The sequence below is a fragment of the Chiloscyllium plagiosum genome, unplaced genomic scaffold (assembly GCF_037043375.1).
Source record: "Chiloscyllium plagiosum isolate Xiang-an unplaced genomic scaffold, Cpla_swu_hap1 HiC_scaffold_39, whole genome shotgun sequence".
Lineage (NCBI taxonomy): Eukaryota > Metazoa > Chordata > Chondrichthyes > Orectolobiformes > Hemiscylliidae > Chiloscyllium > Chiloscyllium plagiosum.
Window position 1 is genome coordinate 4,711,436 of NW_028270177.1, and position 14,129 is coordinate 4,725,564.

General features: G+C 43.5%; 2 protein-coding genes across 3 annotated transcripts in view; both read right to left on the minus strand.

The window, feature by feature from the left end:
• The window catches only part of spg11 (SPG11 vesicle trafficking associated, spatacsin), a 143,916-nt gene extending 140,856 nt beyond the window's left edge, over positions 1-3,060 (minus strand). The window contains exon 1 of one of the 2 annotated variants that reach the window (XM_043677119.2): positions 2,756-3,058. In XM_043677119.2, coding sequence (XP_043533054.2) covers positions 2,756-2,979 — 224 coding nt within the window. In that variant the 5' untranslated portion in view covers positions 2,980-3,058. Of the gene's footprint in view, positions 1-2,755 lie in introns of both variants that reach the window. The other variant, XM_043677120.2, reaches the window with a different exon arrangement.
• Positions 3,061-3,560: 500 nt separating this feature from the next.
• On the minus strand, positions 3,561-11,349 carry LOC148138623 (uncharacterized). Its single transcript, XM_087981458.1, has 2 exons — positions 10,532-11,349; positions 3,561-6,220 (listed from the first exon to the last, which is right to left on the minus strand). The coding sequence occupies exon 2, from the start codon at positions 5,851-5,853 to the stop codon at positions 4,531-4,533; it is 1,323 nt and encodes a 440-aa protein (XP_087837584.1). The 5' UTR covers positions 5,854-6,220; positions 10,532-11,349; the 3' UTR covers positions 3,561-4,530.
• Between the last annotated feature and the right edge of the window lie 2,780 nt (positions 11,350-14,129).

The window sequence follows — 14,129 nt, forward strand, 5'->3', positions numbered from 1 at the left end:
ATGATGTGAGGCTGAGTAGGTTGGGTTTGTACTCATTTAAAGTTTAGAAGAGAGAGAGGCGACCTTATTGAAATATAGAAAATTCTTAGGTTTCTTGGCAGGATGGCTGTTGAGAGGTGGTTTCCCCTTGTGTTAGGAGCAGAGGGCACAACCTTAGAGTAAGGGGCCACCACTCAAGACTGAAATGAGGCAGCATTGTCTCAGAGTGGCAAATGCGTGGAAGTTTTTTACCACAGAGCCTCGGTCATTCAATACAATTAAAGGTGAGATCAATTTTAACTGTAAAGGAGTTGAGGATCATGGGGAAAAGACAGGAAAATTAATGGTTATCAGATCAGTCATAGAGTTATAGAAATGTACAGCATAGAAACAGACCCTTCAATCCAACTCATCCATGCCAACCAGCTATCCTAAACTAATCTAGTCCCATGCATCAGCACTTGGCCCTCATCCCTATAAACCCTCCCTAATCACGTACCCACCCAGATGCCTTTTAAAAATTGAAAGGAATTTATTGTCACGTGTACCGAGGCACAGTGAAAAGCTTTGTCTTGCGAGCAATACAGGCAGATCACAGAGTTAAGTCGCACAGATAGTAAATAATAGGTAAACAGCAGCAAAAACAAAAACACAAGTACAGGCGAATATTAAGAGTTTGAGTGCCCATGCAGTATCCTAACAACAATAGGGTAGAAACTGTTTCAAAACAGGCTGGTGCATGTGTTCAGGCTTCTGTGACTTCTCCCCAATGGTACAGGTTGAGGAAAAATATTGCCAGGGTGGGATGGATCTTAGAGAATGCTGGCAGATAAATTCTATAGATGGGAGGTTGGCCTTTGTGAATGCCCGGGACGAATTCACCACTCTCTGTAACCGTCTCCGATCTTGAATGGTACAGTTGCCATACTAGGTAGTGATATATCCAGACAGAATGCTCTCGATGACGCACCTATCAAAGTTGGCAAGTGTATTCGCCATCATGCCAGATTTCCTCAGCTGCCTGCGGAAGAAAAGATGTTGTTGGGCCTTTGTAACCAGTGCATCCACGTGAAGAGTCCAAGAAAGCTTATTGTGGATGACCACTCTCCACTCATTCCACCTCTGTGCTGTTATTGTGTAGAGGGACATGAATAACGTCCCGCTGAAATTCAATAATGAGTTCCTTGGTTTTGCTGGCATTGAGAGCTCGGTTGTTCTCAATGCATCATTTTTCCAGGTCTTCCACCTCCCATCTGTGGTCTGTTTCGTCACCATCTGAGACATGACCGACTTTGGTGGTGCCATCAGCGAACTTGTAAATAGCATTAGTCTGGTATTTGGCGGTGCAGTCATGGGTATACAGTGAGTACAGTAGGGGGCTGAGTATGCACCCTTCAGGGATTCCAGTGTTGAGTGTTAGTGCAGATGAAATATTGTCCCCAATCTTCACTGATTGTGGCCTGTGGGTCAGGAAACTGAGGATCCAATTGCAAAGAGTGGGGCTTAGTTCTAGATCACTAAGTTTAGTAATCAGTCTCGAAGGGATAATAGTGTTGAAGGCTGAACTGCAGTCAATGAGTAGGATTCTTACGTGGTGTCAAGTTGTTCTAGGGGGGAGTGAAGGTAAGTTAAATGGCATCAGATGTGGATCTATCGGTCCGATAGGCAATTGGAATAGGTCAAGAGTATTGGGGAGGCTTGGGGTGGTTAATGCCACGACCAGCCTTTCAAAACACTTCATGCCCACCGAAGTTAGGGCCACTGGGCGGTAGTCATTGAGACATGCTGCATGAGCCTTCTTAGGTACAGGGATGATGTTGGCCTCTTGGAACAGGCAGGGACAGTGGCCTGCTGCAGGGAGAGGTTGAAGATGTCCAAGACCTCTGCCAGTTGATCTGCACATGCTCTAAGTGCACGGCCTGGTACTCCATCTGGTCGTATCGCTTTCCTTGGATTCATATGAAGGAAAACTGATCTGACCTCTGATCAGTTGGCAAGTGACTGTTGGGATAGGTTCGTCAGGACTTGTCGGAGTTCTGCTTAATATGAGCATACAGAGCATTGATACAATCTGGAAGGGATGGGTCCTCGTCTGCTATTTTGTACTGTCTCTTTTTAGAACCTGTGATGTCGTTCAGTCCTTGCCATAGTCGCCGGGTTTAGATCAGTATTGATTCTTGGCTGTCTTAATGGCTCTGCAAATTGTACCAGCCTCCACCACTTCCTCTAGCAGGTCATTCCATACACACACCACCTTCTGCATGAAAAAGTTGCCCTTTAGGTCCCTTTTAAATCCTTACCCTCTCATCCTAACCTATGCCCTGTAATTTTCCCCCACCCTGGAGAAAAGACCTTGTCTATTCACCCTATCCGTGCCTCTCGCGATTTTATAAACATCTATAAGGCTACCCTTCAGCCTCCGACACTCCAGGGAAAACAGCCCCAGCCTGTTCAGCCTCTCCTTATGTCTCAAATCCTCCAACCCTGTCAACATTCTTGTAATGTTTCACAACATCCTTCCTATAGCAGAGAGGCCAGCTTTGCACGCAATATTCCAAAGTGGCCTAACCACTTGATCATTCTGACTGGTTAAGACTTCAATGGCTGAATGGCCTGTTTCTGTTCTTATCCCTCTATCCCATTTCCTCTCCTGAGGGACATATCCTTTCCCACTACCGGACTACAGTTCCCAGAATGCCCCGGGTGGGGATCACGTGGGCACAAGTATATCGCAGGATGCGCTCTAGGCCCCAACAGCCGCCTCGCGACAACTCACTCGGTGAAGCTCCCGGCCTGAGCAGCCACTCTCCTCCGGCAGCAGCGGCCCGAATCCTGACAGCGTGCGGTGAAGCACAGGCCGGCCCCTCGGTCTGACGGCGGCTCCAGGCCGCACAGCGCCTGACCGCAGCGCACGGCCTTGGCCTTCAGTAGGGTCTTAGCCTCTCTCCATTCCAGCGCGGCATCCAGCAAGACTTCGAGAACCTTCGGGCCGCCCGCCATGGCCTAACGGAGCCCTAGGCCTCACGGAACCCTGTCGCTGTTAAACGGGAACCGGGGAGTAACGGCCGCGACAAGGGAGCTTGGTGGTGGTGGGCGGGGCCTCCGTTTGATGTAGGTCTCAGCCTATCGGCTCTACGGCTCCTGGGCCGTTGGGGACAATGGACCAATCGCCGGAGAGGGGCGGGACCTTGCTGTCATGCTTAGTGGCGTCGCAGATAACATTCACCCCCAAGAGTCAGAGCAAAGCAATCGATCCCAGATCGTGGTTTAATCAGTTTAGAGGCCATTCGGCCAAATGGGAGTTTAAGATTAGATTAGATTAGATTACTTACAGTGTGGAAACAGGCCCTTCGGCCCAACAAATCCACACCGACCCGCCGAAGCGCAACCCACCCAAACCCATTCCCCTACATTTATCTCTTCACCTAACACTACGGGCAATTTAGCATGGCCAATTCACCTACCCGGAGGAAACCCACGCAGACACGGGGAGAACGTGCAAACTCCACACAGTCAGTCGCCTGAGGCGGTGTGAGAAACAAAAGCTCACTCACTTTAATAATTTCAGTCCGAGACAAATATCTGAATCCGCCATTTATTTTTACATCTATAGATGGGTGCCCTGTCTCAATACCAGGTAAGGTAATGAGAAAATGCACACCAAATCCAACAAACTCTCGAAATTTATACAGTTTGAATCCCCATATTTTTCCTTATTCCATTGTCTGTTCCCTGCTTCGCTTACGTCACTCATTTCCTTAAGACTGATCCCACAACTTCTGTTTATCCTGTTTTGTCCGTGACAAACTCTTATCTCTGACTCCCATAAGGGTGTTTGACGTCAGTCTATTATAGATTATTGATTAGGCATATCTTTTCTTCTATCAGCATCTATTTCCATCCAGAGGCCACTTTGACCTCTCTAATTAGGGTTTGTTCCTGTGTCTCCGAGTAAGGGGGAAACAGATGCTTTCCTGTTTGCCCATATATCCACCATTGTTCTGTATTCATGTCTCATGCTCACATATCCTTTCTTTTTGCTGAATATGTATTTTCTCATTCCTATTCTGTATCAGAATTTATACTTGCAGAAATAACATTAATTCATTTATATCCCACAATTTCCCCTTTTTCTTTTCATTACTATCTGTTATCTTCTGCATTTTTGTCTCTTTTTTTTTTAAACATTGTTCCCTAAATTCGCAAGCATCATTTCAGAGATTTCATCCATCTTAGTCTCACTCACTTCCTTATTATTTAGTTGATAAAGTTCCTCTGTCTGATTCCCCTCAGGGGCATTCGTTTCATCAAGGCTGTTTCAATCAGCCTCTGGGTGAGCCCTCGTATACAGGGTATGACACAACAGCCAATGGCCACCAATACCCCGACTACTACTATCAGGGAAGTAAGGATGAAAACCACCACCCCCTTTCTCTGCTAAAATCATATCAAGGGCTATTGTGTTTTCCCATGCCATCCTACTTGTCGCATCAAGCTGTTCTGATATTCCTTTAACCGCCTCTCTTGTATAATTTTATAAATCGCTGTTGATTATAAAAAAATGTAATTTATCCAGTCTACATTTTTATTAATTGTTGCCCACCAAAAGAGGGCTGACTCAAAGCCTGCTGCAATCTGGTTACGAGCTTTGAATTCAGGTACTCCCCTAGGGACTCCTACCGAATCAAGATAAATCCTGTCATCAAAAGAAGTATCTAACAGTAATCTCTTACCCCTTCCCTTTTTCCCTACTATCTTTTCCTTCTCAAATGCCAGGGTAAATGGAATTGCCAATTGTACAATTGCGCATATCCCTCTCCAATCCGGAGGTAGGGTGGGTCTCAATATTTTTCCTCCACAGTACCACCACAGATCCGCTCGGGGAACCTTTAATGCTGAGTAGTTCCCTCCCTTCTCCGTTTCGGTAACATTCTTAATCTCTGTACATAATTTCAGCTCCCCCAAATCTCTCGACCGACTCGTACCTCGCTTGTGCACACATGACGTGTGATTTCCAACTACGGCGGAAAATGTGGGGGGAACTTTTGCATCTTTCTCCTCCAAGGGAGGGAACATCAGAGATAGGGAGGTACAATTCCTATCATTCCATGCAGTCTCATCCTGATACAGGGCTATCATACATTTCATGCCCTTCCTGTCTCGCTTCCACCCGAGCGGAAAGGGAACCACCTGGGCCACTGGCCTACCGGAGGCACATGCATAGCAATTGCTTTTGTTCAGACTTTTTACAGTATACTTTACCCATTCAACCCAGGCATTTGCATCCCCGTACCCAGTCTCTATCTCGATGGTCTGTTTCAAATCCTTTACCTCTATAATTTTTACTACTGTAGGATCATTGGGAGGAGTGAAAGGTTGTATCTCATTACCCAGTAATTCTACCCATTTTCCCTGTCCTATGCTAATTCGAAAACAACAGCCCACAAACTCCTTCCCATTTGCTTTCATTTCAATCCCAAATGTTTCATTTAATTGTACCTCATAAGTGCCACCTCCCAAAACCGCTCCGTGCCATGTGGTTTTTCTTATCGTTAAATATATGGGGCTACACTTTTTATCGGGACAATCGCGTGCTGGTCGGAAGGGGGCCCGGTGTATTGTGACAAGACCATTATACCAAGTACCATCCCCGAGGCCATCCCCATAGGACTTAAGATGTATCTCTGAGTTGCGGTATTGTCTCTGATTAGCTACATTCCCACAATTTACTAAGCTACATATATCAGTGTCTATTACTTGTGGATTGTCAGACTCAGGAACCATTAATAATACATATGAAAATGATATGTGACAAAATCCTAATACCAAGAGGGCTAGCATCATAACTCTAAGCATTCCCAGTATTCTGATCATTATGCTAGAACACAAAAAGGCTTAATATACAATCTTACAGAAATAATCCCGCGCCCGCATCGCCACTGTATAGTCAATTACTCAAAGTCTCTTTAGTCTGAGTTTCAGCGGGTCTTGCGTTGATTCGGCTGTCCAGACTTCTTCCTCAACTGGAGGGTCCACTGGCCCTTTGATCCGAGTATAATGAGTCCAGCCTTTCTCCACCGTCCTTATTGCCGTTTCGGTAGTCAAAAGAGCCTGGTACGGCCCTTCCCAGTCTGGCTGCAGCTTAGTCTCTGTCCATGATTTTATTAAGACCCAGTCTCTTGGCCGGATGGGATGAACAGCAAATTCAAGGGGCGGAGTCTGTGCCAATAGACCCTGTTTTCTGAGGAAAGATAAAGAGGAGGACAAGCCCAGTATATACTTCTTTAAAAACAAATCTTTAGTTTCGGGAATTGGCAATTCTCCCTGTGTTCCCAGATAAGGTAATTCAAATAAGATTTCATAGGGGGATAGTCCCAAATCTTTCCTCCGCCAAGGGACAAGCCCAAAAGGCATCCTTTAAATCTATCACACTAAACCATTTGTGATCATGAGGGATCTTACTTAATAACATGTAGGGGTTTGGCACCACTGGGTGCCTGATCTGTACTATTCGATTTAATGTTCTCAAATCCTGCACCAATCGATAAGTTCCATCAGATTTCCGTACTGGTAGAATTGGGGTATTATAAGGAGACATACATGGCTCCAACAAACCATCTCTAATCAGTCCCTCAATTACTGGCTGCAGTCCCCGTTTACCTTCTATGGAAATAGGATATTGTCGCTCACAGACAACGTCCCCTTTCCGTTTTAAATTTATTGTAAGGGGAGGGATCTGTAGTTTTCCATGATTCCCTTCTCTAGCCCATACAATAGGGTCTATCTCTCTCTCTGCATCCTCTGTCAATATTGCCAGTTGTACAACTAATTCTTTTTCCTGAATTTCAATCTCCAGTCCTAAAAGGATAATTAAATCTCTCCCCAGTAAGTTACTTCCTATATCAGGGATATACAGCAGTTCCCCTGTGATCCTATCCTTAGGACCTTCTATCATCATAGGTTCAAATACTGGAACAGTAAATCCTTCCCCTTTCACCCCCGAAACAGTAATTGACCGTGTAAACATTTCTACTTTCTTTGGTTTAAAATTCAACGATGACCGTGCTGCCCCGTATCTACTAGGAAGACTACCTCTTCCCTACAGGGTCCCACCTTCAAGTTTATCAAGGGTTCCTGGTGGGCCCCTGAGGGCAGGAACCCCTGACACCCCTATTCTTCATCATAATTCATAAGCGGAATTGCCCTTTCTTCCCTTTGTAGATCAGGACACTCCCGCTTAAAATGCCCTATCTTTCCGCAATAATAGCATCCTGCCTGTAGCGACTTCCATCTCTGCCCCTGTCGCTCAAACCCTCTATCAAATGTTCCCCCTTGTCCTCTCCCTCTTTACAAACACTTTCTGTGCCTCTCTCAACAATTCATCTAATGGTTTTTCACTCCATCCTTCTATCTTCTGTATCTTTCTCTGTATGTCTGGCCATGCTCTTGTCACAAAATGTACTTTCAAAAGACCCTGTGCCACTGGGTCCTCAGGGTTCATTCCAGAGTATTTCCGCATTGAGTCCCTTAATCTTTGCAAGAAAGCTGAGGGAGTCTCATCTTTCTCCTGTCTAATTTCAAAGGCTTTAATCAAATTCTGTGACTTCGGAACTGCCTCTCTTATTCCTTTTAGAATCAGGTCTTTCAATTCCCTCATTTCTTCTCTATGCTCCGGGTTTTGGTTTTCCCACTGGGGGTCTCTGAGGGGAAACTTCATCTCTCCCTGTCCAGCATCCCCATCTCCAATCAGGTGTTCCCTGTCCCATATTTTCATGGCAGTTCCTCGTACAAGTCCCCTTTCCTCCCCAGTAAATAATATATTCAAAATAGACATTAATTCAGCCCAGGTATACAGACTGGGCCCCAAAAATTGATCAATTTGTTCAGACAACCCCACCGGATCCTCAACCAGGACCTCCATTTCCTTTTTAAATGTTCTGACCTCCCCACTGGTGAGGGGGGCACTTACAAACCCAATCTCTTTGTCCCCTATAGGTACCTCCCGAAGGGGATAAGTCGTTACGTTTTTCCCCTTTTTCTTTTTTTTTAAAGAAATATTGCAATATTTCTAGCTCCCCATAACTTCAAACACCAATTCATCAATTCATGCTTGACTAACCTTCAAAGCCTGTTCCTAACGTATAAATATATTTATATATATTTACGTTCATTTCTTCAGTATTTAATAGTCAAAATGCAAAATGCATACAGTTCCCAATTTTGCAATTTACTGTAATTACCCAGTTTTAGTCCTTTAATTTTGTGGTGAAACGGTTAAAAATTATGTCCCAATACATGTGTGAATCTAACCGGAATGGAGGTGTTGCTTAGTCCCGTGTGAATCTTCTTATCTGTATGTAACCAGAATGGAATGTGTTTTTTAGCCTTGCTCTGCTGTTCACATGAATGTTTATATCTGGAAAAGAATAAAAAGCTGGAAAAGTCTCCAGTTCGGTGAGTCTGCTCCGGGGTTACGTTTAACCGCCGAGCGTGGGTTGTTGGCAACCGCTCTACAAGAACTGACGGCTCCCAGTTTTTGTAACATGTAGAGTGAGTATAAACCAGACCCGTTGTGCGACACTGCGGGGAATAAAATGCCCATATTCTAGCAGTCTCGCCTCTTGGTCGTTTGTTCTGTGTCAGACTACTCTCCTACGAACCTGACCTTGAGAATTTTTTAAAACATTTGGCGTAGTCGAGCAGGGTCAATCGCAATTGAGGAGAGATTTTGATACAGAACAATGTTTTGGAAAACGACTAAGAAACCAGAAGAACAAACTGTGGAGGTCCCGACCGTCCCGGGATGGCATGGATGTGGGCATGTACGTGGCAGTTTGTTTGAGAAAGGATCCCAGTCCTGCCGAAGAACCCCTTGCCTGGGGTACAGCGGAGGATGTGGGCATGTCCAAAAGGCTGAAGCGGAGTTAACAGAATTGAATGGGATTGAACTGAACTGAACTGAGTGGAACTGAAGTGAATCAAATTGAACGGAACAAAATGGAACTGAGCTAAATTGAATTGAAATGGACGGAACTGAATTGAACACAATTGAATTGAACTGAACAGACCTGAACTGAGCTGAATTGAACTACACTGAATTGACTGAACTGAAATTAACTGAAACGAATTGCATAATGTAACACATGTATTGGGCCAAGCAGTGGAATGTGGTGTAAAATTCCAAGCAGTGGAATGTGGTGAAACGGTTAAAAATTATGTCCCAATACATGTGTGAATCTAACCGGAATGGAGGTGTTGCTTAGTCCCGTGTGAATCTTCTTATCTGTATGTAACCAGAATGGAATGTGTTTTTTAGCCTTGCTCTGCTGTTCACATGAATGTTTATATCTGGAAAAGAATAAAAAGCTGGAAAAGTCTCCAGTTCGGTGAGTCTGCTCCGGGGTTACGTTTAACCGCCGAGCGTGGGTTGTTGGCAACCGCTCTACAAGAACTGACGGCTCCCAGTTTTTGTAACATGTAGAGTGAGTATAAACCAGACCCGTTGTGCGACACTGCGGGGAATAAAATGCCCATATTCTAGCAGTCTCGCCTCTTGGTCGTTTGTTCTGTGTCAGACTACTCTCCTACGAACCTGACCTTGAGAATTTTTTAAAACAAATTTAGATCCAGAATTAGTTTCCTTAAATAGTCCTGACCAATCATTGCTCAATTACAATACTATAGGTCGTAAAATAATCAGAACTTGCCTTAAAAGAATTTGTCTACTCAAGTTTTTTTAAAAAAAACTTCTAATGCATGAACAATGGCTGAATCCAAGGTCACAGATATTAACCATAGAATTTTGCTTTTACTACAATCTAATGTTGAACTGAAACTTCAACTGTCCTCTATAAATCGCTTTTATGTAAAGATAAAAGAGATTAGTTAGAAACTGATAGTAAGGCAGTCATGATCTGTAAAAAGAACAGGAGTTATCATTCCTTTTTTTTTTCATAATCACAATAGAATCCTTAACCTTAAAAGAAATCATGTTAAGTTTCCATAACAAAATCAGATTCGAAACAGTCCTGGAACTCAAGCTCCAGGGAATAAAACACAAACATTCAATCACCAACAAACAAATGTTCACTCAAACCAAATCACAAAGGGTTAAACTTCCTACCAGCTGTACAGCTCTTTTCATTCTCTCTCTCTCTCTCACACACTCTCTCTCTCTCTCTCTTTCGCACATTGACATATAAACTCAGATATTCACAAACCCAGTCTTCGTCCGATCTGTACTTTGGCCAGAAGACAGCGGGACGAAGAATGGAGTCCTTAGTCCATACAAAGCAACAATATTTAATCATCTTTCTCCCTTGCACAAGTATTATTTTGCCAATTTCCACAACATCCTGCCCAAAGGACTTTCTGGAGGAATGTTGTAAGGGACCCCGCCTCCATTTCCATTGCCTTTTCCTTACTTTGTTTCCCCGGAGGCTTTTTCCTAACCCAAAGCGCAAGCCATATTGAGTTCCTTCGTTAGTCCCTTATTAACTACTAAAACTCAATCCCGGCCACCAAGGCAATACTTAAAAGTCAATTTTCTTACCTTGGTCTGTGCACAGAGTTGCCTGGCCCCTTTTGTCACCGTATTTTCTATCGAGCTCCTATCACTGTCTGATTCAGATGTCTCTCTTATAGGATTCACACCAGTCACCCAAGGGAGCAGACCAAACCGGGACACGAGACCGCTCCTCAATGGGGAACGGGACGCGTCTTCCCAGTGTCCAAGGCCAGCCACTCCCCCCGGTGATGGAAGAAAATCCCGGACACGAGCCCCCAATTGTGAGAAACAAAAGCTCACTCACTTTAATAATTTCAGTCCGAGACAAATATCTGAATCCGCCATTTATTTTTACATCTATAGATGGGTGCCCTGTCTCAATACCAGGTAAGGTAATGAGAAAATGCACACCAAATCCAACAAACTCTCGAAATTTATACAGTTTGAATCCCCATATTTTTCCTTATTCCATTGTCTGTTCCCTGCTTCGCTTACGTCACTCATTTCCTTAAGACTGATCCCACAACTTCTGTTTATCCTGTTTTGTCCGTGACAAACTCTTATCTCTGACTCCCATAAGGGTGTTTGACGTCAGTCTATTATAGATTATTGATTAGGCATATCTTTTCTTCTATCAGCATCTATTTCCATCCAGAGGCCACTTTGACCTCTCTAATTAGGGTTTGTTCCTGTGTCTCCGAGTAAGGGGGAAACAGATGCTTTCCTGTTTGCCCATATATCCACCATTGTTCTGTATTCATGTCTCATGCTCACATATCCTTTCTTTTTGCTGAATATGTATTTTCTCATTCCTATTCTGTATCAGAATTTATACTTGCAGAAATAACATTAATTCATTTATATCCCACAGGCGGGAATTGAACCCGGGTCTCTGGCGCTGTGAGGCAGCAGTGCTAACCACTGTGCCACCATGCGGCCCATAACTGGAGTTTAATGCTGAAACATGTGGAGTGATGGCCTGTTGGCCTCAGTTGATCCAGGTCATGCTCTGGGACCATGGGTTTGAATCCCACTACAGCAGATTGTGGAATTTGAAATCAATAAAAAATTTGGAATGAAGAGTCTAGTGACCCCTTAAAACCACTGCTGATTGTTGAACCCCTCTCTGCCAATGCCATCCTCTCCTGGTCTGGCCTACAAGTTACTCTACAACCATAGCAATGCAGTTTATTCTTAACTGTCTTCTGGGCAATTAAGGATGGGCAGTAATTGCTGGCCTAGTCAAAGATGCCCACAGTACCATGAAAGAAATGAAGTGATGCATTTTGGTAGGACTAACAGAGCAAGGGAATATATGTTGAATGGTGGGATCTTGCAAAGAAGGAAGGAATTGTGATGTGAATGTTCATAAAGCCTTGAGATCAGCAGGATAGGTAGATAAGGTGGTTAAGAAGGTACTTACCTTGATTAGTCAAAGCACTGAATCCGAGAGCAAGGAGGTTGAGTGGGTTATGTATAACATTTGGCCACAGCTTGTGCAGTTATGGTCACCACGTATGAGGAAGGATGGAATTACAATGGGACTAATACAGAAGAGATTCACCAGGATGTTCTCTGGGCTGGAACAATTTAGAAATGAAGAAAAACTGAGGGCGAACGAATTAAACTGTACAAGTCATGACTGGCATAGATAGGGAGAAATTTTGCCCCTTTGTAGAGGAGTCAGTAACCAAGGATGACAGTTTTAAGATAAGGAGTAGGAAATAGCAGGAACGGTCAAAATATTTCAGAAGTATTTAGATATACACTTGAAATGTGATAGCTGGAAAAGTGCTAGAAAATAATATCAGAATAGATGGATGCTTGGTGGCCTGTGCTGGCATGATGGGCTGAAGGGTCTTTTGCAATGCTGTTAAAGCTCGAACTCCAAGCCCCGATGTCCATTGGCTCTATGATGAGACTAGGGGAGAAAGTGAGGTCTGCAGATGCTGGAGATCAGAGCTGGAAATGTGTTGCTGGAAAAGCGCAGCAGGTCAGGCAGCATCCAGGGAACAGGAGAATCGACGTTTCGGGCATAAGCCCTTCTTCAGGCATTCCTGAACCAGCACCATCTATGATGAGACTATCCACTTTGTGACTCTCCCACTGCTTTTCCCTGAGTCACACAGTTTTGGTAGCCCAATTCCAGGACCTGACAACCAAAATCAAGGCTTAGCCTCCAGTGCTGAGGGTATGCTGCATTGTCATGCTGGAGAAACTCAATGGTTTGGCAGCATCTGGCGAGAGACATCTCTTAATATTTCATGTCTGATGTGGCTGATCTTCAGAACTTGTTCAGAACAGCCACACATGCCTGTTTGGGTGGATGTAAAGGACCTATAATGCCATTTTGAGGACATGCAATGGAATTAACCCAATCTCCTGGCCGGTATTTATTTCTTCACACATCAAAAACAAGTGTCAGATTGCTATTTATGCGAGCTTGCTGTGTGCAAATCAGTTGTATATTAAATTACTGTATAATAAAGTTTTGTTTTATTATTAGAAATATACAGCAGGTGTACTACTTTTCAATTGATAGACCACAATGTTATGAACAAAACAACAAATATGAACTATGAGGCTAGATTTTAGTCTGGGGATCTGACTTGTCCAGTATTAACGTCAGCTGGGATCATACAAATGTACTTCAATCAAGTGACTCCTCACTCTCCTAAACTCCAGTGAAAACAAACCGAGCCTTTCCAACCTATCTTCATGGAACAACCCATTCTAGGACCTATCCCTCTGGAGTATACAGCATAGAAATAAGCCCTTCAACCCAACTTGTCCATACTGACCAGGTTTCCTAAACTGAACTAGTCTCATTTGACCCATATCCCTGTAATCTTATGCATGTACCTGCCCAAACATATATTGTAATTCTACCCACGTCTACCACCTCCTCTGGCAGCTCGTTCCATATACACACCATTCTCTGTGTGAAAATGCTGCCCCTCAGGTCCCTTTTAAATCTTTCCCCTCTCACCTTAAACCTATGCCCTCTAGTTTTGGACTCTCCTACGCTGAAGAAAAGACCTTGGCAATTGACCTTTATTATGCCCTTAATGATTTTATAAACCTCTACCTCACAATCCAATTCCCAACTAAATATTTGTTCTTACTTGGTTTCTGTTAAAATATATTAATTGTATCAACATCAACCTCTACTTTTGCTTGCAGCTCATTTCACAAAACCACTATTCTGATTGGAGATTATTTTAAAATCTTGCCAATCTTATTTTTTAACTCTACTGCCATCTTAAGGGTTTATGTTCTCAGTTATAGCTATTTTCTAATCAACCTGTTCAAAGATGTTATTATATATCTGGAGCAGGTGAGCTGCCTGGCTCAGAAATAGGGACACTACCCCTACACAAGAACTCTAAACAATACATAATGGAAATTTCCCATTTAAACATCAATTATAATAAGCCAATGGTAGTTTGCTGCTCCTTCAAGGGTGGAGGGTACAATTATGGGTGTGGTAATTTTGTCTCGGTAATTTTCATGGCCAAGGTAGATCTAGACATTTACAATGGGAACTAAGTCAACAGGAAATATATGCAGGAATTAAATGTTTATAAAATAAATCATAATTACTCAAAATTGTTTCATTTACATAGAAAACAGGTGCAGGAGT